The following is a 26921-nucleotide window of genomic DNA, read 5'->3' on the forward strand; positions in this document are numbered from 1 at the left end:
TCTAGAGTCTTCAAACAGGCATAGGACCCTAACATAGTTAGAGAGTAGCTTGATGTAACCACTTTCCAGGAACAGTGTAAAAGGGATTTGTGACAAGAAAAACCAAGATTTCTTCTACTTAAATATTCTGGGCTTCTATGAGATGCATATATGAGAACTGGGCGATAATGATTTCTCCTAGTCTGTGTTTATAAAAGAGCTTAAAAATCCCTGGCAAACTGTCTCCATACAGTTTCATTCATGTGGTTCATCTCTCTTATTCTGGCACCAGAGAAGAACTGAGACCTGTAACAACATATAATCTTACCTTTGTGAGACAGGTACAGAGTTTCCTTCTTCAAAAGTTTCTTCAACAAATAGCCCTTGGGAAGACTGCAAAGAAATACGTAACATTCTAAATATGCAGGCAAAGATGAACTAAAGTTTCTCTTCCTTCTTTTTAAAAAAATTAATTGTTCACCATTATCATCAGCAAGTAGCAATAAGAATAAAACACAACATTAAGTCAGTAAGTTTCAATAAAAAAAGAGCATATCCTGTGGAGTGAGAAGACTGAGATTTAAATCACAGATGAATCACCTATGAACTATGTAATCTTGGGTAAGTCACATCTGAATGTTTCCTCGTCTTAAAATGAGTATTAACAATTGCCTCACAGAATGTTATTGTGAGAATTAAACAAGATATAAGATACGCTTTGTAAAACTCAACAGCACTTTGCCTGAAATATTAATTGGTGAGTCAAATGAATTATGATTTCAGAAAAGCAGTTATAAAGCTTTTGTTGTGGAAGGAGAAAATATAAAGTCCAGTTTTCAATGGAAATACTGAGTTGGGAAAAACACTCCATGACTTTCTCTAGGCACAACCAAGTTATAACATAGAACATCCTAAAGGGAAAGTTATAAAAACTCCTTTTGCTACAAATCTGCCACTATGATTTTAGTATCTGGCTACAGGAACATCTTTTAAGAAATGTAGCAAATAGGAACTGAATAAGGAAAAGATTATTTTCTTTGATTAATGGTAGAGCTGGTGCAAATGTCAACTCATTAAATGTAGGTGCACAAAGGAACTCAGAAAAAGCAGCTACTGCTGACACAGGTGGACTTCTGAGTAAGTGCCTGGGCTGTGAGGTTTCTTCCAATAGAAAAGCTTACTGACTGAAGTCTACAGGGTCTCCTAACAGGATATAAATAACCTCAAAAAGTCAGGCATCTCTCTACCACTCAGGTAAATGATGAAATATACTAAAAACCAGGAAGCCCTTCAATCAAAGGGATGATAAAACTGTACAATGATCAAGAATGTAGCCATTATAAAAAATAGAGTTGAATAAAACCATCCAAAGAACTAAAATACAACAGCAATAAATACTTCATCTATTTGTTTGAACTCAAGTAGTGACAAAACTTTCATTCCTAAAAGCACAAAAAAAAAAAGTAAATACTGACATCTAGTGTCCATTTAATAGAATTTTACCTCCTTAGAATGACTTGCTGACTAAGCCTTGGGCTTCAGAAGTAATCAGGACACTAAGTTTTAAGATACCTCCACCTCTATCTTAGGCTAAAAGCATGTCTCTATCTTTCCCAAAGTTTAAAAAAAATAATAAGTATACACCTATTAATCCCAGGCTCATGCTAATCACTTACATGCATTATCTCCTTTAATCCTCACAAGAAACTTTTGAGGCAAAAACTATTAAATTATTTTAGAAATGAGGAAAGTAAAACTCTTGACAGGTTAAATAATTTGCTGAAAATCAGAGTTGTTGAATAGTGGAACTGGGATCTGACTCCAAAATCCATGCTCTAACCGCTACTGTTAGGTTGTTTACTCAAATGATCTTCCCAACCACTTCAATGTATCCCAAGAACGTCTGTCTTCATTTCAATAAATCATTTTTAATTTTTAAACTTAAACCTCAAGCATACTAGGAATGTAACCTGAAGGAAACTGTGGCCAAATCAAGACAAAACACTCTGTCTAAAGAAATAATGTTAATACAAAAAGAATAGTTTACAAAAAATTTAAAAAGAAAAACCAAAGATCCAGAATCAAGCAGTGTCTTCAATATCATGGCCTAGGAAGTTAAGGTGAACAGACACATCATCTGGTCACTATAGAAATGTCTTCTGTTGTCAAGCACTGGTAGCTTATCAAGTCTTCCCACAGACTGAATCATCCCTTAAAATTTCTATTTTCTGATTACTATTTCAGCCTTCCATATACCTCACTCTAGAAGGAGTTACAGTAAATGGTGGACCTGAGTACTAAGGTCACAGAAAACGTCTCTCTTCCATAATAAATTAATAAACTGTCATTTGGTGTACATGTCAGCTTGAAGTTTGGTTAGTCAAAGTCAATTCTCACACCCCTACACAATTTGGTCATTTCTGGGAAACAAATTCCAGTATCTGAACTGAAAAATTAAGGATCAGACACTGAAGTAGTGACCATATAGATATACTACCCCTCTATCTCCCTGCTGTATGGTCATCAAGATGACCTTTCCATCTGCACTGACAACTTCTCTATTATCTCGCTAATGCCAGAAAGCAGTTATTGTCTAATTCTAAAGCTTTTATAACCTTCATATAGACTAAGCAATTTTCCCCAGGGTGAATGTTTTTCTGAGTCCCTATTTCTGGGACTGTCTTGCTATCTCAATACAACCAAGTCTCAAATGTGGGCAGCTCCAGCAAAGCCAAAATCAATATAAAAATGTTTAATAAAACATAACTTCTACCCACAGTTCCTGAAAGCAAAAGATCAAGAGGTGAAATTACAATCATTAACACCTTCATTATTTGCCTATAAAATTATTAAGTTTGTCTGTTTTTTAAAGATACTATTCTGTGTTAGCAAGGATGCAATGAAGTAGGCATTCTTATACACTGCTGGAAGGAAGGAATAAAATTTGAGCAACCTTTCTGAAAAGCAATCTGGCAATAAATAGCAGGTCTTTTTATAATGTTCATAACTCTTGTAACCAAGAATTTTTCTGGTTCCCTATTCTTAAGGACACTACTCTTAAATAAAGTTTTATTTAGAAAGATGTTTATAACAACCAAAAATATCCAGCCATAAAAAAATAGTTAAAATATTTATGGTAAACTCATAGGCCAGGACATTAGGTAGTCATTAAAAATGAAATCTATAAATAATTTTAACATTATAAGAAAATGTTTATAAAATGTTAACTTTAAAATGCAAAAATATAAAAATATCACCTAAAGCATACAAAAAAAAAGTATAGAAAAAAAATGAAGGAATATATCACTGGATGGTATGACTGTGGATGCTTACAACTTGATTCTTCAAACTTTTCAGTATTTTTCAATAGTTCTAAGTGATATCTAAAATTAATTTTAATGACTACACTGGATACTTACTAGGTTGTTGTCCAGGTCTCCTTTAACTGAGGACCGCCCCCACCCCTCCCACTGCATTATACCAGTAGGCTCATTGCCATTTGTACAATTTGACACATACCTCCTTCAGGCCATAGCCAACAGGGCCAGTAAGGGCTATTAACCCCAAATGGGCCATAAGTCCTTTCCCAGAAATTTGAAATTGAAACTAGAAGAGAGTAAATCTCCTGTAACCTGTATTCAGTGTTTTCTACCTACCACATGAAACAGAGAAGCAAAGGAAGACAGTATGTAGGAAGAAAAATGAAGCAGATATAATACAGCGTTGAGATACAGAAAAATTACAGATGGCTTTCTAGACCCAGTACCTTCTCCAGGCTTGGTTACCGTCCTGTTCTAGAATTTATGAGGCACTCTGTTTCCTTATGATAAAGTCCTCTTTTTAATTAACCTAGCTTGATTTGGTTTGTTGTAGCCAAACAGTAGCAATTAATAATACTATTTGCAGTATTTGGTGGCCTGTCCATGAAGTAAGAAAACTTCAAAGCAGCCAGCCACTAGGTTCTGACCATGTCTAAGCTATTCCAAAGGCACTGCTTTCAAACCTTGGAACCTGACACAAGTGTATGCTCTGGAACTCAACCCTGGTATCTTTCAGGCTAACAACATGAATTACAGTAAGTCATGTGTTCACTCTGTGGAGTTAATTTATACTTTTAAGGGGAAGCATCTCTAAATTGCAAAGAACTAAGAAACAACACATGTTATCACAAGCGTTACTTAACTTTCCTTTGGAAAAGAGGCAAGTCTCTAGAATTGTTAAGAAAACTGCTTTCTCATCCATATAACAATCTTTCCATAATGTGGATGAAGAAGGATCCTAGGGAAGAAGATCCCCATAGGAATGCTGAATGACTAACCTCCTGGTCCCCAAGAGCGAACTACCATTTACTGAGTGTCCTAAGTATTATACTAGGCATTTTATATAATTTACTTTAATCATAAAACTATTCAAAAATTATGACTTTCTATTTTACAGATGTAAAAACTGAGACTCAGAGGTTAAATGGCTTGCTCAAAAGTACAGTTACAAAAACAAAAAAGTCAAAATTCCAACTCCAAATTCATGCTTTCTATACTATGCCATGAAATTTCTCATGGCTACCATTTCTTGAATCTTTATCATAGACAGAACAGGATAACACCAAAATAAAGCCAAAAATTGAGAATCCTATAACAGAAATAGTATAGTCATAAAACAAAATATTCTTTATATTTATAAAGAGTTTGAAATGTGATTGCTTTTTTAGTATTCAGAGAAAAATTGAATATAAGCTTTCATATATAATATAAACTAGGTATGTCAGAAAAAGACTAAAAAAGCAACCTAAATGTCCCCAAACAAGGGACTGTTTTCAGTAAATTACAAAAAATCATAAGCAGAATTGGAAATCAACCATTATGTGGGAGAAAAAATAAACTGGAAAATTATCTGTACTTCCTATCACAAAGGACCCCTTTCCCTAATACACAAAGATTCCCTAATACACAAAGAATGCCTACAAACTAAGAAAAAAAGTGTTTAAAAAGAAAAATGCACATAATATCTAAACAGAAAAGGAAATACAAATGAGTCTCAACTACACACATAATAAGAAATATGCAAATTAAGACTGCATTTGAGATAATACTTTTCATCTCTCAGATTAGCAGAGATCAAGAGGTCCTGATAATACTTTATTGGTATGGGTATGGGGAAGCTTGGACTTACACATTGCAGTGAGTATAAATTTATACCACCTCATTGGAAGGCAATTTGACAATGGCTAACAAAACTGAAAATGCATATATACTTTGATCCATCAATTACATCTACGACAAATTATTCTACAAACATCTCCCATGTGAATGAAACATCTTCTATATAAGAATAATCACTGCAGTAGAGTAATAGTAAAATATTGGAAATAACCTAAATATCCACCAATAGAAGCAATGGATAAAATAAACTCAGAGTCTCTTCCAAAAAAAAAAGAAATTATTAATATTGTGTTATGTAATGATCTCATAGAGTTACTAAATGAAAAAAGCAAGGTACAGAATAATGTGTAGAGTATGCTGAGATCTATGTAAAAGAAGTTGCTTGCACTACATAAAATATCTTGGAACGATACACTAGAAACTAGCAATAAAGGTTGACTCCAGGGATTGGAACTGGTTAGCTGGGGAGTGGGATAGGAGACAGACTTTGTATCTTTTTGAGTTTTGAGCCATGTGAACATTATTATACATTCAGAAACTTTTTAGAAAAATTTTAAAACAAAAAATTAATCATGGCACATCTATATGATATAGAATGTTTTTAAGGATAGTTAATAAATAGGAAAAGATCTAAGGCAAACTATTAAGTAGGGGAAAGGAACAAAGCTTAAACAGAAGAGTCTTCATTTTGTTAAAAGATTAAAAAGAAAAAAATATTTTTATATGCATAGAAATGATGTTTCTTGGTGCTGAGATTATGGATAATTTTTTCTTCTTTACACTCCTGTACTTTCCTAATTTTCTATAGTGAGCATGTGTTGTTAAAAATAAGGGGAGAAAGACGACAAAAAGAACAAATAGCTAAAATCTTTGTTTAATCTGTGAATAAATCATCCTTAATCACAGCATCACTGGCCCTTACCTGACCATGACTGGTTGTTGGTTCTTCCTCCAACAAAAGTTTCTCTTTCAAGCTTTTAATTGGGCTTTCTTGGAAATCCTTGATTTTTGAGTGCCAGACAGATGCCCTAGACTCCTGCCTCTCCTCCTCTTTGTCTTCATCTCCCATATCTTCTGAGATGCCTTCATTTTTTTCACTAGCCTGATCTCCTTGGCCACATTCATTCTGGATCAGAGAAGGAGGTCTAGGTAACACTGGTTCCCCAAACCCTTTTTTCTTAAAGAGCTGCCTTTGAGCCATTTTCAGGCTCTTTTGATAAACCTCCAACTGGCAGAGAATGACCTTGGTATATTGGTTAGGGTCCACTCCGGCAGGGCAGAATGGAATACCCCAGAAGTAGTGCACAGTGCCCCCACTGTCCTGGAGACCTTTGGCATCTACTGAGGTAGGCAAACCGTGCCTAGATGTGTCCCCCCTACCCTGGGCAGCTTCGTGAAAAACACAACCCCTCCCAGTACTTTCCTGTGGCTTCCCACACTGTGTGTGCTCAGCCAAGTGGCCAGTACATCTGTCAAAACATTTAACGTTCTCATTCTCAAACACTGGCTGGCTTGACTGGTCCCAGCTTCCTGAGCTGCCAGAGACCGGCTCCTCTTCAGTGTTTTCAGTGTGGTCCCAAGGCTCCTCTCTTTCCTCAGCCTCGTTTCCCTGACTGATATATGAGCCTTTAAACAGTGATGGAGGTACCAGCTGCCATGTGCCTGTAGGTATTTGAGAAAAAGTAGGGCTAAGGACAAACTGTATTTTTATTAAGAGGGCTTGGTAAGTTCTCACTTACCAAGAATTATATAATGTGGGTAAAAAAGAAAAGGGTCTTCTTTGGGTTTAACCAAATGTTGGCTTTTCCTTGGAGATAAAAGTATCCTAGATATTAGTGAGATCTCAACTACTTTTTGATTATATCTCTTTAATACCACCAAAGGGATTTTGGGAATTTCTATACATCTATTCTTAGCATGAGATCCCTGTGATATGGTTATACTTGATGAGTGCAAGGAGTCAGAACAGGGAGACATGCCTTCAGTGGTCCCAGAGTCTGTGGTTTTCTCTTGGTGGGACTGTGAAGATGGTCCAGTGGACAGAGGTCGAGATCTGGTAGCAGAAGCATCAGAAGGCCGGCAACTCTGAAACAAGTGATCCCACACCAGACCAGGTTTATTATTAAAATAACTATACATGAAGGGTCACAGGAAGGACAAAAAGAAAGGCCACTGTCCCTGAGAGATTCTCCTCTTTAAAATGTAGATGCTCTACTCAAATGAATTCCACAATGTGTACTGAATGCCTACTATGTGCAAAGTGCTGTACTAGATCACTATACTAAACCCTTTTCTAACATAGAGAAGTAGATGGCATAAACAGCTCAGGACCTGCAACTGACAAATATCTTTCACATTTAAAACAACTTTACACATATTCGAATCACAATTTAACATTATTTGAAAAAAATTTAAACTACCCATTCTTTCTCTCCAAAACCCACCTCTGATTCTCATTCCCTTTGCTCTCCCCATAAAACCGGGGAGGGTAAGCACCTTATCTTGCCCCTTTTGGTTTCTTGGTAATGGTAACTCTTTCCAGAAGCTGCCAACTACAATGTCTCTCTTAAGCCATGGACTGAAAACCTGTAAGGTGGAAGAAAACTCTTTCATATAGAATTAACAAAAACATTTCAAATTGGGTTCACCAACAATTCAACATGGGCTCTGAAAATTATTATGGGAAATATTAGTTGAAAACCCTATGAACTATTATAGCTAGTTCCTGATGCAATCATAACACCACAGAAGTAAAATAATGCTGTTTATCATGCCTCACAAACTTTTCAACACAGCATATTTACATTCAGGCTTTCTGCAATGGCTTTCCTCAAGAGCTCTTCTTCTTCCTCCTCCTGGCTGTTCACCTCCCTAGCTTCCTGCTCACTCATTTTGAGAGCCAGAGCAAACTGTTCTTCTTCTGTCATTTCTGTAAGAGGATAGAGAAAGAGAAGGGAGGGACACCACAAACATTGAGTAAACATGAAGGCAAGGAATAGAATTATTAAACTTTTCAAGTGAAGACACTACAGACCATTTAGTACAAGTTTATAATCTTATAAATGTGGAAAGCCCCAAAAGGTAAGGTGCTGGCCAAGATCAGTATCAGAAGTTACAAGAATCCTGGGTTAACTAGATTGTGAGTTCCCATGAAGGCAGAGTTTTTGCCTGTTTTGTTCACTGTTGTATCTCCAACAACTAACAGAGTGTCTGGCACCTAGTAGATACTCAAATATTTGGTGAATAAATAAACAGAGGAACAGACTTCCACTCCAGGACTTTTTGCTACATATCACACCGCTTTATGTTCAACACTTAAACAGACTATTTTTCTTTATCAGAATCCTCTTAATTACCCAGTCGAAAAAACCATCCCTACTGACCAGAATGTGATACTATTTCCCATTAAAAGTAATGAGGGTACCTTGGAGAAATGACTGATTCCAAGTCTAAAGCTAGAAATGTGGAAGATGAGCTAGAATATCTGACATATGCATGAGCAAAGAAATCTATCGGACACTACTAGGATGATATCAAAAGAACTTAAGAGTCAATTTAAAAAGGTTCTCGCTGGCCAAAAATGGAAATGCAGCATCAATAAAAATAAGAATGCAGTGAATTAAAAATATTAAATATGTTTGAATCTATGCATTCATATTGATACTTTTTTAAAAAATTGGTCATTGTTGAAGAATGTTAATCAGTCATTCTGAAAACTGTTAAATAAAAGAATAGAGAATCAAAAAAAAAAAAAAAAAAAAAAAAAATCAAGCTTTTGTCCTACCCTTCCAACACAAGCTATACTACTGGGTAACCAAATAGATGAAGAGAAGTTTCTCGAATCGTTCCAGCTAATAAAAATATAAAAGAAATGACAGAATACTGCCATTTTGTGTAATGTCTATGGAAAGAATTTTGGCAAGTCTAAAAAACTACATATATGACCCTGCAATTCCAATTCTAGCAATTTATTCTAAAGATGCTTCCAATTAAAAGAAACATAAATATGCGCTACATTTTTCACTGCGGTATTGCTTGAATTTGTAAAACACTGGAATCTACTTAATGACCTACATAGGACATTGCTTGAATAAACTCTGGTATACATACAAATAACTGTAAAAAAGAAAAAAAAAGAGTAAGAAATACATCTATAGACCAGGAATAAATGATTTCAACAATATAACGTTAAGTTAAAATACAGCAAAGTACAAAAGAGTAGGTACATATAGTATGCTACCTTTTGTGTAAGAAAGGAGAAATTTTTTTAAATACATATACCTATTTATTTTTGCAAAGAGTGACACAAGCAGGATAAGTCAGAAACTAAACCAAGTGGTTACCTACAGGTAGTTGGAAACAAGAACTATACCTTTCTGTATATCTTTGAAACTCAGAATTATGTAAATGTTATACATATTTTTAAACAGTAAAATAAAAATCAGTAAGGATGAGGGATCCCTAAAACTGAATCCAAGCAGAAAAAATGTGTACTCAACTGAATTTAAAATAACCTTAATGATAATGAAAACATCAAAATTTGTGGGATGCACCTAATGCAATGTTTACAGGGAAATATATTGCTTTACATGATTATACTAGAAAAGTGTAAAATCAGTGACCCAAGCCTCCCACTATAAGAAGCTAGAAAATAAAGAGTGAAACTCAAAGTAAGTAGAAAGAAATATAAAGAGCAGAAATCAACAAAATAGATGACATACAACAGAGAAAAAATAACAACAAAAAATTGGTTCTATGCAAAGGTGAATAAAATTTATAAAGCTCTAACTAGATTTAACAAGGGAAAAAAACACAAATTAACAGTATCAGAAATAAAAGAAAAGGTACATCACTACAGATTCTACATTCATGAAAGAATAATAAGGAAAGAATGTGGACAGTTTAATGCCAATAATTTTGACATCCTGGATTATGTATTCTCAATAGGGGTGATTATGACCTCTAAGTTGGCAAGAATTGGTTCCTGGAGGTCGAAAAAAATCTTACTCTCTTTATGTATAAAACACATGTATAATCAGTGCATAAAAAGGATATAGAGCATTACCTACAATATTAAAAGTTCATGGGATAGCTGGGGAAAAGAAGTCTAAAAAGGATCCTTTGGGGAACAACAATGAAAAAAGGACTGAGAAACACTGATTTAGATGAAATAAATCCCCTCAAAAATCACTGAAAAACACAAATTATATGAAAACTGATACAAGAAACAAAAAATCTAAATAGCTTGTATCCATTAAAGATATTGAATTTGTAACTGAAAATTTTTCCATAAAGAAAATCCCAGGGCCATCTGTCATTCATCACTGGTGAATTCTATAAAAAAAAATTTTTTTTAAAATCAAACTAATTCAGAAAATAAAAGACCAGTTCTTCATAAATTGATTTATAGATTCAACACAATCCCAATAAAAATCTCAACAAGCTTGTTTAATGAAACATAATAGAAAATTCAGAAATAGATTCAGAGTGATTTTCAATTGATTTTCAACAAGAAAAAGACAGGCTTTCAACAAATAGTGCTAGAACAACTGGAGACCTAATAATTAAAAAATTAATTTTAAAACCCTTACCTCACAATACATACAAAAATTAACTCAAAATGAAGCATATATCTAAATGTAAAAGCTAAAACTATAAAAGTTCTAGAAAAAACATAGGCGAAAATTTTTATAACCTTGGGTAAGTCAAAGATTGCTTAGACAAGATCTTGAAAGTAAAAAAGCATGAAAGCAAACAAAAAACAAAAAACACAAAATTTAAAACTTCTCTTTGTTAAGAAAATAAAAAGATAAGCCACAAACGGGAAAACATATTCACAATACATATAATCTGATAAGGACTTGCCAGAATATATAAAGAAATCCTATAATTTGACCAAAAAACAAGCAACCTAATTTTTAAAATAATGAGCAAGGGATTTGAACAGATACTTCACAAAAGAAAATATCAGAATGACAGTAAGCACATGAAAAGATCGTTAGTCATCAAGAAAATGCAAGTTGTAATGAGATACCACTGTGTACCACTAGACTAGCTAAAATGAAAAAGATCGACATTCCTAACAAAGTTACTACATCATAAAGAAAAACTGATTACATCCTTTATGTTCAATTTAAGAGAACCAAAAACCATGTAATACAAAAGTAAGTCTGAGTTCTTTGTTGTACTCTGCTTTTCAAAACATCCTATTCTCCAAAGGTCTGGAGAGATGAGGCTTTGCTACATTAACTGAAGTATTCTCCAGACTCTGCCCTCTTGCCCCACCATTAAAGCAAGAGCTTTAACTCAGTAACACAGTGTGATTCTGTTTATTAGTACATAGGAAGCTCAAGAGCCAGACTGCCTGGAGTTAAAGCTTAAAGTTTGAATATGCCTCCTTAGTTGTACAATCTTGAGCAGCTTACTTATCCTCTGGTACCTAGATACTGGTACTGGTCTCTGATAATCTCTCTCCCCCTTTTTAGTCTGCTTCTTTTAATCTGCTGTGGACATACATGTAGAGTAAATACACTCTTCACTTGAGGAATTCTCACATACATATCATGATTTTGTAAAACCTGTTTTAATTCACACACATAAGATCGAGGTAATACTTAAGGCTGTTATGAGGATTAAATAATACATGTAAAACACTTTGAATACTACTTGGCACATAACAAGTGTCCAATAATTAATTATTGCTATTAATAATTGTTTGTTGTTATATATTTAAAGAAATCCAAAACTTTAATTCAGATTATCTAACTCATAGTTTACTGACAGCACATAGCCATATAACTTGACAAAGTCACCATTACAAATTTATTTTAACCACTCATAGAATTAAATCAGAATTAAAAGGACATTCACTATTTAATCTCATTTTTTAATAATTTTTTTATATTTTAATTATAGTTGGCATACATTATTCAGTCTCAAGGTGGGCTCTTCTGCATATCTCCAGCTACATGTTCAGCTATACTTCAGGCGACTCCCAATTATGGCTGTTGTGTAGTTTAAGTTATAATTTTGATGTGGTTGTGAGAGGAGGCAAGCACAGTGTTTACCTACTCTGCCATCTTGACCGAAAGCTTCTCTTATTTTCACATATCAACCATGATCTGAGACTAAAGTCCAATAAACACCATGGTTAACTAAAACATTTTACCTGACCTCTCTACTATATAAGAATCTAACCATGAGAAGAAAGGAGAAAACAAACTGGAATCTCTCCTGGGAGCATGTTCCCTTAAGGAAAATGTCAGCAAGTATCAACCTTAGAATCTCCCACTCAACTGGCTCGACTCAGCTTATCAAATGATTCTGCTAAGCTAAACACAGAGAGTGTACAAGTTGTGTGAAGCTGATTACACAGGTCATAATTTATTGATGATTAACATCTCCTAACATTCAGGTTAGCCTCCCACTGAGATGTGCAGACTGTTAACAATCCAGAACACAAAACTAGATAGTACAAGACAAAAGAACCTGTATAATTTTTGAGTTTTTAAAATGGCTGAGAGAGAACATTTCATTCAACAAAAAAATAAACAAGATAAGTTATTTTCCCACCTAAATCTTTTCCTAAGCACTTTCTCTTCCAAAACAGATACAGCTCTGCAACTCTGGTAAAGCTGATATACCTATATATTGCGAGTTACGATGTAATTTTATAAAACATCTTTGAAAGCAATAAGGCACTCTGTCATAACCCTTATAGATGCGCATTGTGATACCACTGCTGGGAATTTACCCTAAGCAATCAGTGAAAAGAAGAAAAGTGCTATATACAAAAAGATGTACACTATGCTATTATCTATGAGAGCACTGAGTTAGATGCCTAAAGCAAGGTGATAGTTAATGGCATGTTAACTCAAGAGGCTCTGAACTTAATCATAAAGACATATAAAAAATGATAAAGTGAGTAAAAGCCAAATAAAACTATAAAGGAGACTACACACCAATTTCTAGTTCTACATGTAAAGAACTGGGAAGTTGCCACTCCATCCTAACAATAAGTACAAAGCTGAACAGACTGAAAAGTCAACTGTACTTGACCCCTGAGAGGGGAGGACCCAAGATAAACTGCTGCCCCCAAGATATAGAGATAGGGGAATACAGGGAGTCATGGCTTATCAGAGCAGCGATTCAATTGTGGCAACTACCACAGAAACCAGTGCCAGAGTAGGAAAACCTAAACTGTAACAAAAATGACTAGAGGCTCAGTGTGAACAAATCTAAAAGCTAAAACCACCAGGGGGACTCAGTTATAGGGGGCCCTCACACATTTGTGAATTTTACCTCTAAGAGCTCAACCAGGTTCTCACAATAAATATGAGGAAAAATCCTCGAGCCTCCTGTGGGGGGAGGGGACAGAAAATATTTTTGAAATATGCCAGAGTACTCTGTTCTTTTTAACAAGGCCTCTCCTAGGAGAAACTAGTTAACCAGAGCCTAAACTGATCAGTCTAACTGACCTGGAAAAAGGGAAATTCCAAACTCCAACCTACTGTAGTGTAGCTAACCTGTCCCACCCTTTAAAGGGGAAGAAAAAAACCTGAGAAACGCTTGTGAAGTTCACAGTCCAGAGGCACAGGCTCACTGAAAGACTGAGACCTAATCATAGAACTATCAAATGTTTCACCTACCCCCCCACACTTTATCAGAATATTACTAACAGGCCTATTTACAGTAGTTTCTTTTACCCAGTACATCATGTCTCTCTACCAAGAAAAAATTACAAGACATTTAGTAAAAGGCAAAAAAACACAATTTGAACAGACAGTAAGCATCAGAACCAGACATAGCAGAGATGTTGAAATTATCAGACTGGGAATTTAAAACAACTGTGATTAATATGCTAAGGGCTCTAATGGATAAAGTAGATAGCATGCAAGGACAGATGGGGAATATAAACAGAGATGGAAATCCTATGAAAGAACCAAAAAAAAAAAAAAAAAAGGCTAGAGATCAAAAACTAACGGAAATGAATGTCTTTGATTAGTAGACTGAACACAACTGAGGAAAGAATCTGAGCTTGAGGATGTAGTAATAGAAATTTCCAAAACTAAAAATTAAGAAAACAAAGACTGAAAATAAAACAAACTACTAAAGTCTGTGGGACAACTACAAAAAGAGTAGCAAACACGTAATGAAATTACCAGAAGGAAAAAAGAGCAAAAGCAGAATGTGAAACAATGATTCAGAATTTCCCCCAAATAAATGTCAAATACCAAACCATAGATCCGGGAAGCTCAGAAACACAAAACAGGAAAGATACAAGATATAAACAAACAAACAAACCTACATCTAGGCATATCATTTTCAAACTAAAGAAAATCTAATATAAAAAACTCTGAAAAAAAACCATAGAAATATCTTACCTAAAGAGAAACAAAGATAAGAGTTACATCTGACTTCACAGAAACCATGCAAGTAAGAACAGAGTGGAGAGAAGTATTTACTTATTGACTCATCATTTAGTTAGTTCTTTCTTGATCGAGTTCCTCAAAGTAGAATTTATCCCAGGAATGCAAGGCTGATTTAAACATATGAAAATCCGTTAATACCACAAATCAAGAGAATAAAAGACAAAACTCACATGATGATCTCAACACAGAAAAAGCATTTGACAAAATTCCACATCTCTTCATGATAAACATTTCTTAAATGGTTAAAATAGTATATTTTGTTACCTGTATTTTACCACAATAAAAATATTTTTTAATAGACATTTCTCCAAAGATATACGAATGGCCAATAGGAACATGAAAAGATGCTTAACATCATTAGCCATTAGAAAAATGCAAATCACAACCATGATGAGATACTGCTACACACCCACTAGCATGGCCATAATAAAAAAAAGAAGTTTTGGCAAGGATGTGGAAGAATTGGAACCCTCATATGACAATGATGGAAATGTAAATTGGTGTGGCCACTTTAGAGAACAGTCTGGCAGTTTCTCAAATGATTAAATATTGAGTTACCATATAAACCAGGAATTCCACACCTAAGTATATACACCTAAGAAAATAAAAACCGATGTCTACACAAAAACTCATACATGAATGTTCATAGCAACTTTAGTCATAATAGCCAGAGTAGAAACAACCCAAATGTACATCATATGATAAATGGATAAACAAAATGTGGTACAGCAATACAATGGGATATTAGCTGACAATAAAGAAATGAATTACTGATACATACCAAAACATGGATAAACCTGAAAATATTAGACTAAGTGAAAAAAGCCAGTCACACACACAAAAAAAACCACGTATTATAAGATTCCATTTATATGGGATGTCCATAATAGACAAATCTATGGAGACAAAAAACAGATTTAGTAGTTGCTTAGGGCTGGGAAGGATGAGGGCTTTGGGTGACTCGTAAGTGTATAGAGTTTCTTTTTGGGGAGATGAAAATGTTCTGGATTTAAGATTCTGGTGATGGTGGCATGACACTGTTAACATACTAAAAACCAATGCACATTTTAAATGATAAATGTATGATGAATGAATTATATGGTATGAGTCATATCTCAGTAGTAAAGCAATTACCATAAAAATCAAAAATTAAAGACTTTCTTAAACAGAAATAGAGAATTGGCAACTTGTCTACATTATAAGAAGCGATATAGGAAGCTCTTCCAACAGAAAAAAATACGACACTGGACAGAAACTAGGATCTATGCAAAGAAACAGCCATTGAGATGGCATGAAGTATGCAGTTCTTTATCTTTTATCTCCATTGCTCTAAACAGGGGACCCCAGTGCCCGGGCTGCAGACCAGTATGACCTGTTAGGAACTGGGCCACACAGCATGAACAAGCAAAGCTTCATCAGTATTTGCAGGACTAGCAACACCACCTCAACTTCACCTCAGATTATCAGGCATTAGATTCTCATAGGAGCACGGGTCCCTGGTGCCAAAAAGGTTGAGTGAGAATTGATGCTCTAGAAGACAATTATCTAAAGCAAAAGAGTATCCATGTACTGTGTTTACAACATACGTAAAAGTAACATATGTGGCAAAAATAACACAAAGGAGGGCAGAAAGGAACTGGGAGTATACTGTTAGTCTTTACACTATACATGAAGCAATTAACAGTATTTGAAGGTGACTGTGATTAAGTATGTGTATTGTAAAGTTTAGGGCAACCACTAAACATTTTTTAAAAGACATATAAATAGAAGTGAAATGGAATCAAAATAGTACTCAACAAATAAAAAATCGAACAGAAAAAGAAAGTTAGAACAAATCAACAGCTTTTAAAATGGTAACTTTTAATACAATCACATCAGTAATTACATCAAATATAAATGCAGAAGATAGAAGTTGTCAGACTAGATAAAAAGATAAAAAGGACTGTCAGATTGGATAAAAAAGCATGACACAACTAAACAAACAAGTAAAACCCAATTTACTATAAAGATCCGGATTTACCAACCAGACAACTATTGACAGTTTAACCAATGGTGGCAAAAACTTAATTATGAATTGATAAAGATCACATCTCAAAAAGTAACAATTACCAATAATTCTCAAGTCTGAAAGTAACTTGAGTACATTCAACAGATCTAACCATAGTGACCGCCACCTCTAGATATAATTCAGTGATTTAACAACAAAGAGCTGTTTATGATTAATTTTACGAGGCTGAGAATTATTCTTTAAATCACCGAAATTCAAATTAACAGTGAAAAAAGCCGTTTATCTTCAAACAACTGTTGTAATAATTTCGACTAGTTATCATCATACGTACTTTTTGTAAAGTTCACTGAAATATCTGAACATTCACATATTAAAATGCAAAAATATAATAATTAGCCCCTATGCCCCATCCAGCCACCTCGCTCAGGTACCAGGAGCTGTGCCTCAAACCACTCCCTCCACCCTTCGCACTCCTGCCTACATGACATTGCAAGCAGTGTGGAGCAAGCCTATGCCTGCAGAATACCACAGGCTTCTGTGTCCATCTGCCTTGACTGTATGTAACCCTGGGGGCTAAGGGTGGGCGCTGTCCAGAAACTGGGCACCGGCCCCCCTCTGCTCTTGGTGTGTAAATTCACAGATAAACATTAATGGGCAACAACAAAAAATGTGACTGGAAGAACAGGGAACAGCAGTTTTGCACAGAAAGCTTTGGGAGATGTGGTTTACTGTTTCCCTGAAGCTGGAACAAAATTGAACAAATAAGATAAGTTTGGTGCTTTGGAAAATGTGAAACCTGTTAGTGAACTCTTATTCTCCTCTATCAGAAGTTAAATGAAATTAATTAAGCTCTTGCATAAAATCCAAGACTTGTCAACAATTCTTGTTATGAAGATACATGACTGATCAAAATGATACTGAGTAATCTCTCAGAACTAGATAAACTAATGAATGAAAAAGCATGTGAGAAATACATAAACTCTATTGAGAGATGAAAATGGAACCCCCATAAATAAACTAGTATAAAACAACTTTAAATAAATAAATGTCTTTCAACTGAGTAACAAAGAGAAAGCAAAACCTCCAACAAAGGATTTTTGTGATACTGTAATTTATACTGATAAATATATATTTGGTCTTTGTCTCCTGGCACTGAGCTCCTAAAAACCTGGAAATTTCCTTAGTAAAAAGAGCAATAAAGGTGTCTTTTGTTATCCATAACAAATTCCTCTGCATCACTCCTGAATTTATGTTAATGAGCTTACTTTTGGAAAGCCCCCCAAAATGGAAGCTGGTTGCCAGGGGAACCAACTGCCTCGATTAGAAGTTTGGAATTTTTAACACCACTCCCACCCTCCAGGGAGGTGAGAGGGGGAAGTTGGATTAACCACCAATTACCAAGTATTTACTCAACCATGCCTGCATAATGAAGCCTCCATAAAAATCCTTGAACTACAGGGTTTGAAGAGCTTCCAGGTTGGTGAACACGTGGAGATACTGAGAGGGTGGCACACCTGGAGAGGGCATGAAAGCTCCGCACCCTTTCCCTCAATCTTGCCCTATGCATCTTTTCCATGTGGCTGTTTCTGAGTCACATCCTTTATTTAAAAACAAAAACAAACAAACAGTCATCTAGTAAGTAAATTGTTTCCTTGAGTACTATGAGCCATTCTAGTAAATTAATCAAACCTGAAGAGGGAGTCACAAGAATCTCAAATTTACAGCTAGTCGGTCAGAAGCACAAGTAACAACCTGGACTTGCAATTGGTGTGTGAAGCAGAGGTAGCCCTGTGAGACTGAGTCCTTCACCTAGGAGAGCTGACACTATATCTGACACTATCTCTAACTCAATTCTAGGGTCAGAATTGTGTTAAACTGTAGGACACCCAGTCTTTGTCTGCCAGAGTTGCAGAATTTCTTAGTGTTGGGGGGAAAACCCTACACATTTGATGACTGGGAGTAGAGGAAACACAGAAGAGTTTTTCCCTTACAATTTTATTAAGTGACATTCTAAGTGAGTTGAATTGTCTGCATTTTACTGATAAGGAAACAGAGGTAGGCTGAAAGCAGTGACCTAAGGTCTACATAGTAAAGACTGAAAAGCAAGGATTCAAATCCAAGTATGCCTAACTCTGAAGGGCACATTTTAAATTTTAACACTCTGCCTCTTACAAGTCAATTGTATAAGCTATAAGTAATTTTAACTCCTAAAAATTTAAATGGGATCCAAAATAAACAGGAAGCACATACATCTTTATTCAGAGAAATCTCTTCCTAATGGAGAAACTAGTGTCAATTCTATGACTGCTGCAATTTCTAAACCACTCTCAACACAAAAATGAAAACATACGTGCAATTTTTCGTTTAGCCAAACACTTGGCTCTATTTGACTGTTCTGTCTTCGTTTTCTGCAATTCATTCTCCTCCTTTGGTTCCTGTTGCAAAACAAGAAATATGATCAGGATGGCTACCATTAAAAGTAGTACTCTCAATCTCACCTACAGTTAAGAGACCACTGAGCCTCCGAACAATCAGTGGTTGTAAATAGTCACAGAAAAAAATCAGTAAAATATCCTTTACAGCAGCAAAAAAAAAAAAAAGAAAGAAAGAAAAAAGTGTAGCTCTGAAACCAAAAATATAAAAATAAAAATTCATAATGTATTCTCATTATTATCTGTCAGATATATGCTCATGTAAAAATTGGTCCATCTGCAAAATAGCAGTAAGCATGTATCCAAGTTCAGGGAAAAAAGTTTAATTCAAGATTTAAAAATCAATAATGTTTTAACTCAGTGCATATTCATTTATTTTAAATCAGTACTTAAAAAAGCAACAGAACTGGGGAAAATTATGCAAGATATTTGTCAGATAAAGGGCTAACTTTCCTTATACAGTCATGCACTGCATAAAGACATTTGGTCAACAGCAGATCACATATGACAGTGGTACTATAAAATTATAATAAAGTTGTAAAATTCCTATTGCTGAGTGACATCGTAGCCATCATGTCATACACAATATATAACATATTAGTGATAATGGTATAAACATATCTACTGTACCATCAGTCATATAAAATCCTAGTACATAAAAATGTGTATAGTACACAATACTTGATACCAATAATAAATGACTATGTTACTGGTTTATGTATTTACTATACTTTTTATCATTATTTAAGAGTATACTCATTCAATTTATTAAAAAAAGTTTGCCATATGCTATGTTAACCCAGCCTCACATATCTTATGTTTACCATATCTCGTTTGCATTACTTTCTCTTATCCTTGATTAATCTTGTGTTGTTTTATACAGTAACGTGCTATACAGGTTTGCAGCCCAGGAGCAATAAGCTAAACCATACAGCCTAGGTATGTAGTAGACTATACCATCTAGGTTTGTCTAAGTACACTCTACGATGTTAACATAACAATGAAATGAGCTAACAATGCATTTTGCAGAATGTATTCTGTCATTATTGGTGCATGACTATAGAGAAAGAGCTCTTACAAATCAATAAAAAGACCAATATTTAGCCTCTTTCCATAGGAAAGAACATAATAAGATAATTCATAGAAAAACATATGCAAGGGGCTCATACATAGAAAGATGCTAAACTTTAGGAAATGCAAATCAAAACAATTGTATAGATATACTTTTATTTTACCTATGCTAGTAGTAAAAATGAAGATGTTTTATAAAACACTGTGAGGAAACAGGTACTCTCATATCACTGATGAGATAAAATGGATGCAATATGTTTAAAGGACAAATTGGCAATAACCTCTAAAATCATAAATATACAAGACTCTTTGTCCAGTAATATACTCCTAGGAATTCATTCTACAGAAACATTCACACATTAGCACAAAGATGTGTGCACAACCATGTTCAGAAGACAATGGTTTGTCATTTTTTTTAAAAGACTGTAAACAACCTCAATCGATGTTACTTTATGTATGATCTACAGATGAGTAACAATCAGCAGACTGCTTGTTGCTGGTCTGCAACACAATAAGCACAGGAATTGAAAAGAAGCATTAAGACACTTTTACAGAAATCTGACATTGCTACAACATCCATGCACATTAGAGCACTTCCATGGTGAAAACTGCAGACTAGTCATTTAAAAAAAGGACCAAATTATAATATGCAATATTTTAAGCTTAGTTATTTATTAAAATCCAAAGTATAAAAATATCTGAGAAAATGCAGACATTTACTTATAAATTATATTAACAATAATTTTAAATTTAACCAAAATTATTTTTTTAATTTTTTTTATTTTAAAGTATACAATACATTGGTTAGACATCTGTATAGTTCATAAAACGATCCCCCCAGTTGCTCCCTCCCTCCTCTGACCCTCCACCTGGCCAACGTATTAATGCTAACTGCATTCCCCATGCCATGCTCCGCCATCCGTCAACCACTAATTTGTACTTCCTTAGCCCTTCACCCCATTCTCCCAGCCCCCCAAACCCCCCTCCCCTCTGTCCGATACCAAACTGTCCACTGTATTTGTGAGTCTGTTTTTGATTAGTATTTGTTCTTTTTATTCCTTAGATTCCACATATAAGTGAAATCATATAGTGTTTATCTTTCTCTGTCTGACCTAAACACCTTCTAGGTCTTTCAAGGCAATATCTTTTTCCATCCCCTTCTTTTTCATATGTAGGGGTCTTGTTTTCTTATCCTTTCAGCCACTCTATCTTTTGGTTGGAGCGCTTAATTCTTTTCCATTTAAGGTACTTATTGATAGGAATGTAGTTGTTACCATTCTTTATTCCTGTTTTTGATACATGTTTTTTCTTCTTAAAGAAGTCCCTCCAACATTTCCTGTAATACTGGCTTGATGGTGATAAATTCCTTTAGCTTATTTTTGTCTGGGAAGCGCTTTATCTGTCCTTCAACTCTAAATGATAGCTTTGCTGGATAAATTATTCTTGGTTATAGATCCTGGGTCTTCATCCTGTCGAATATTTTTTGCCAAGCCCTTCTGTCCTGCAGTTTCTTTTGAGAAATCAGTTGCCAGTCTCTTATGGGTGTTCCCTTATATGTAATTATTGGCTTTTCTCCTGCTGTTTTTAATATTCTTTCTTTGTATTTAACCTTTGGCATTTTAATTTTGATATGTCTTGGTGTGGGCCTCTTTGGATGCCTGATTTTTGGAATTCTCTGAGCTTCCTGGAGGTTTTATGTCCATTTCCTTCACCAGGTTAGGGAAGTTTTCCATCATTATTTCTTCAAACAGCTGTTCAACATCTTGATTTTCTTCAGTTACGTCAATCAGACGAATATTTGGAGCCTTAATAGTGTCCCATATCCTCCTTAAATTATTTTTATAGTCTTGGCATCTTTTTTCTTGCCATTCTGATTGAGTGTCCTGATTGGCTTTCCTGTCCTCTAGATAGGGCATTTGATCCTCTTTATTCACTTTTATTCCTTTGTTCATTCCATTTAATATACTTCTCATCTCAGATAATGTGTTCTTCATTTCAGACTGGTTCCCTTTTATAATTTCCACTTCCATTTTTACGTTTTTATGTTTTATCTCTTTGTTGAAAATCTCACTGAATTTACCTACGCTTCCCAAAAGTTCATTGAGCATCTTTATAAGCAGCGTTTTGAACTCTGCATCAGTTAGACTACTTGACTCCATTATATCTGGATCTCTGTATTCTTCTCTCATATGGTTTCCGCTTCTTCGTCTTCCCATTTTGGCTGCCTGTCCATGTCTGTTTCCATGTACTAAGCAATGCTCCTAAGTCTCCCGGTCTTGTTGATGTGGATTTGTGAAGTAGGTGTCCAGTGGCACAGTCCTGAGAGGGGTTCAGCTGCAGGCCAAACTTAGCTGAAGCCTCTACCCTTCCGGGGCCACCTGTTAAGATTCAGCAAGCAATCCACTGATGCTGTGCTTATAGTTGCCCCGAAAGGCCACACCAGAAACCGAGGCTGCCTATACTGTGATTCTCAGCAAGGAGCACCTGACTAGCTGAGGATACACCTGGATGTGGCTTGGGTGGAGCCGTGAGTTGGGGGAGGCGGGGTTTCAGGAAATCCTCTGGGTGGAGCGACCTCTGTTATCCAGTTTGATGACATCACAACTATGGCGGCGCTGTGTCCACGCACTGGGAGCGGGTAGGGCTCAACAGGGAACGGTGGATATCGCCGGCAATTCTTTATCGAGCGAGTCTCGCCTCGGCCCTCACTCCGACAATGTCTCCCTATAAGTCCCTGGTGCCTCCTGCGCGCAGCCTTATTGGCACTGATGCTCAGAGCGAGCAGGTTCATCACCGCGAAAATCTGCTCCCGGACGCGGCCCCTTTAAAAGGCTTCTGCCGCTGCCGCTGCCGCTGCCCCCGTCTCCGTCTCACTCAGCCCCTCTGGCCAGGGCAGCAACGCGTCCATGCCCTGTCCTACCTTATGCGGTTGCAGGGTGTTTTTTTGAATTTCTCCCTAGTTGTATGGCTTGTTCCTCTAGATCCCAGGTGAGTTTTCCTTGCTGCTGCTCCTTGTTTCGGTCACAACTTTGATTTGGTCACCAGAGGGATGATCAGAGCCTCTATCATCTATGCCATTTTTTTTTCCTCACGAAGACTATTCTTTATATTTTAATACTATTAGCTACACAATAAAAGTAAAGCTCATTTTATTTCGAATCCTAATTTACAGATTTCAAATAAGCTTTTCTGGATATCTGTCATCAAAAAAACAAATCTTTCTGAATGTAGCAGTAGCAGTAAAAACAAATAACGATCCAAGTAATTATGAAAAACTAAAGGGCAAAAGTTTCATACTAGTTTTAGTTTTGAACCTATTACATATTCACAAAGTTATCCAGAAAGAAGAAAAATGGCATAGATGATAGAGGCTCTGATCATCCCTCTGGCGACCAAATCAAAGTTGTGACCGAAACAAGGAGCAGCAGCAAGGAAAACTCACCTGGGATCTAGAGGAACAAGCCATACAACTAGGGAGAAATTCAAAAAAACACCCTGCAACCGCATAAGGTAGGACAGGGCATGGACGCGTTGCTGCCCTGGCCAGAGGGGCTGAGTGAGACGGAGACGGGGGCAGCGGCAGCGGCAGCGGCAGAAGCCTTTTAAAGGGGCCGCGTCCGGGAGCAGATTTTCGCGGTGATGAACCTGCTCGCTCTGAGCATCAGTGCCAATAAGGCTGCGCGCAGGAGGCACCAGGGACTTATAGGGAGACATTGTCGGAGTGAGGGCCGAGGCGAGACTCGCTCGATAAAGAATTGCCGGCGATATCCACCGTTCCCTGTTGAGCCCTACCCGCTCCCAGTGCGTGGACACAGCGCCGCCATAGTTGTGATGTCATCAAACTGGATAACAGAGGTCGCTCCACCCAGAGGATTTCCTGAAACCCCGCCTCCCCCAACTCACGGCTCCACCCAAGCCACATCCAGGTGTATCCTCAGCTAGTCAGGTGCTCCTTGCTGAGAATCACAGTATAGGCAGCCTCGGTTTCTGGTGTGGCCTTTCGGGGCAACTATAAGCACAGCATCAGTGGATTGCTTGCTGAATCTTAACAGGTGGCCCCGGAAGGGTAGAGGCTTCAGCTAAGTTTGGCCTGCAGCTGAACCCCTCTCAGGACTGTGCCACTGGACACCTACTTCACAAATCCACATCAACAAGACCGGGAGACTTAGGAGCATTGCTTAGTACATGGAAACAGACATGGACAGGCAGCCAAAATGGGAAGACGAAGAAGCGGAAACCATATGAGAGAAGAATACAGAGATCCAGATATAATGGAGTCAAGTAGTCTAACTGATGCAGAGTTCAAAACGCTGCTTATAAAGATGCTCAATGAACTTTTGGGAAGCGTAGGTAAATTCAGTGAGATTTTCAACAAAGAGATAAAACATAAAAACGTAAAAATGGAAGTGGAAATTATAAAAGGGAACCAGTCTGAAATGAAGAACACATTATCTGAGATGAGAAGTATATTAAATGGAATGAACAAAGGAATAAAAGTGAATAAAGAGGATCAAATGCCCTATCTAGAGGACAGGAAAGCCAATCAGGACACTCAATCAGAATGGCAAGAAAAAAGATGCCAAGACTATAAAAATAATTTAAGGAGGATATGGGACACTATTAAGGCTCCAAATATTCGTCTGATTGACGTAACTGAAGAAAATCAAGATGTTGAACAGCTGTTTGAAGAAATAATGATGGAAAACTTCCCTAACCTGGTGAAGGAAATGGACATAAAACCTCCAGGAAGCTCAGAGAATTCCAAAAATCAGGCATCCAAAGAGGCCCACACCAAGACATATCAAAATTAAAATGCCAAAGGTTAAATACAAAGAAAGAATATTAAAAACAGCAGGAGAAAAGCCAATAATTACATATAAGGGAACACCCATAAGAGACTGGCAACTGATTTCTCAAAAGAAACTGCAGGACAGAAGGGCTTGGCAAAAAATATTCGACAGGATGAAGACCCAGGATCTATAACCAAGAATAATTTATCCAGCAAAGCTATCATTTAGAGTTGAAGGACAGATAAAGCGCTTCCCAGACAAAAATAAGCTAAAGGAATTTATCACCATCAAGCCAGTATTACAGGAAATGTTGGAGGGACTTCTTTAAGAAGAAAAAACATGTATCAAAAACAGGAATAAAGAATGGTAACAACTACATTCCTATCAATAAGTACCTTAAATGGAAAAGAATTAAGCGCTCCAACCAAAAGATAGAGTGGCTGAAAGGATAAGAAAACAAGACCCCTACATATGAAAAAGAAGGGGATGGAAAAAGATATTACCTTGAAAGACCTAGAAGGTGTTTAGGTCAGACAGAGAAAGATAAACACTATATGATTTCACTTATATGTGGAATCTAAGGAATAAAAAGAACAAATACTAATCAAAAACAGACTCACAAATACAGTGGACAGTTTGGTATCGGACAGAGGGGAGGGGGGTTTGGGGGGCTGGGAGAATGGGGTGAAGGGCTAAGGAAGTACAAATTAGTGGTTGACGGATGGCGGAGCATGGCATGGGGAATGCAGTTAGCATTAATACGTTGGCCAGGTGGAGGGTCAGAGGAGGGAGGGAGCAACTGGGGGGATCGTTTTATGAACTATACAGATGTCTAACCGTGTACTGTATACTTGAAACTAATTAAAAAATAATTTTAAAAAAGTTATCATCCAAGACCTTAAAAATTTGATAGAACTTTTTACTTTTATGGTACTTCAAAAAAGACTTACTCATGAAAAATTCACAGACCTGAATTCCATTCTTTCAAAAGATAACTGAAACATAACTATAAATTTACAAGAAAAATTGCTGTAAGTGGCTACCAAAAAAGACAAAAGATGAAGGATCAAAACAGTCATAGTGATGTAGAGTACAGCACAGGGAATATAGTTAGTATTATTGTAATGGCTGTGTAGTGCCAGATGGGTGCTGGAGTAACTGGTGGGAAAGATGTCACTTCAGAAATGTCTAGCCATTGTACTATATATCTGAAACTAATATAAAATTTTAAAAAATTAAAATTATATTAAAAGCTTAAACAAACGAACAAACAAACATGCTGGCCTGCAGATGGGGTCAGGAGGGGAGGGAGATTCAAAGGGAAAGCCATGAGTGTTTCACTGAGGGCCTGTTATTTACCAGGTACATTTCTGCTGTTTATTCGTTTCATTCTCCAAAATGCTGGGAGGTAGGTTTTCACTAGCACTAGTAATACAGATAAAGAAACAGGCTTTGAAAAAGCATGCGTCATGGCTAAGAACACACAGTAAATCAGAGGAAATTGAGCTCAGAAGGTAGGTCAATCTACTTCAGAGCTTGTGCTCATTAATTATATACCATTTTTCTCCCATAATATACACGCTCATACACATACAATATTATTCCTGGCCTTACAGTCCAGTTGAGAAGATAAACATAAGCACAAACATACAAAAAAATTTTTTGAAATGGAATTTTCCAGCTCATTTTGAATAAAAATTAAAAACTACAATCCTATTGAAAGCACTTAAAAATTCTTCTTCTCATTCCTTAACGTAAAATTAATTTCTCTACTTGGAATTTTATTTTTTTAAATATAGGTTTTAGATATACAATATCCACTGTGATATTAGCATTGTTATCAACTCAAACTAGAAATTAAAAAGCTCATCTGTCAAAATAAGAACTTTAAATATTGACATATACAGTGTTCATTGAAAGGATGTATATAGACGTTTAATATGGGATTCACAATTTCACAACTAACTTTATTGAGCTGCAATTGTATAAAGACAAATTTGTGGGTGTAATTGCCATTCTCTACATTATAAACACAATTCTAAGAAACTACA

The 26921-nt window shown here is 36.1% G+C and overlaps 1 protein-coding gene across 11 annotated transcripts in view; it reads right to left on the reverse strand.

Moving 5' to 3' along the window:
* The window catches only part of UIMC1 (ubiquitin interaction motif containing 1), a 109426-nt gene that overhangs the window by 34116 nt on the left and 48389 nt on the right, over positions 1 to 26921 (reverse strand). For 4 of the 11 annotated variants that reach the window (XM_039880037.1, XM_039880036.1, XM_039880043.1 and 1 more), the window contains 6 exons: positions 18928 to 19012; positions 7943 to 8067; positions 7635 to 7724; positions 7118 to 7223; positions 6061 to 6800; positions 308 to 372 (listed from right to left, as the gene is read on the reverse strand). In XM_039880037.1, coding sequence (XP_039735971.1) covers positions 308 to 372; positions 6061 to 6800; positions 7118 to 7223; positions 7635 to 7724; positions 7943 to 8067; positions 18928 to 19012 — 1211 coding nt within the window. Of the gene's footprint in view, positions 1 to 307; positions 373 to 6060; positions 6801 to 7117; positions 7224 to 7634; positions 7725 to 7942; positions 8068 to 17996; positions 18176 to 18927; positions 19013 to 26921 lie in introns of all 11 variants that reach the window. The other 7 variants (XM_039880040.1, XM_039880039.1, XM_039880046.1 and 4 more) reach the window with 5 other exon arrangements.

Source organism: Pteropus medius, unplaced genomic scaffold (genome assembly GCF_902729225.1).
Source record: "Pteropus medius unplaced genomic scaffold, Ma_sr-lr_union100, whole genome shotgun sequence".
NCBI classification, from domain to species: Eukaryota; Metazoa; Chordata; class Mammalia; order Chiroptera; family Pteropodidae; genus Pteropus; species Pteropus medius.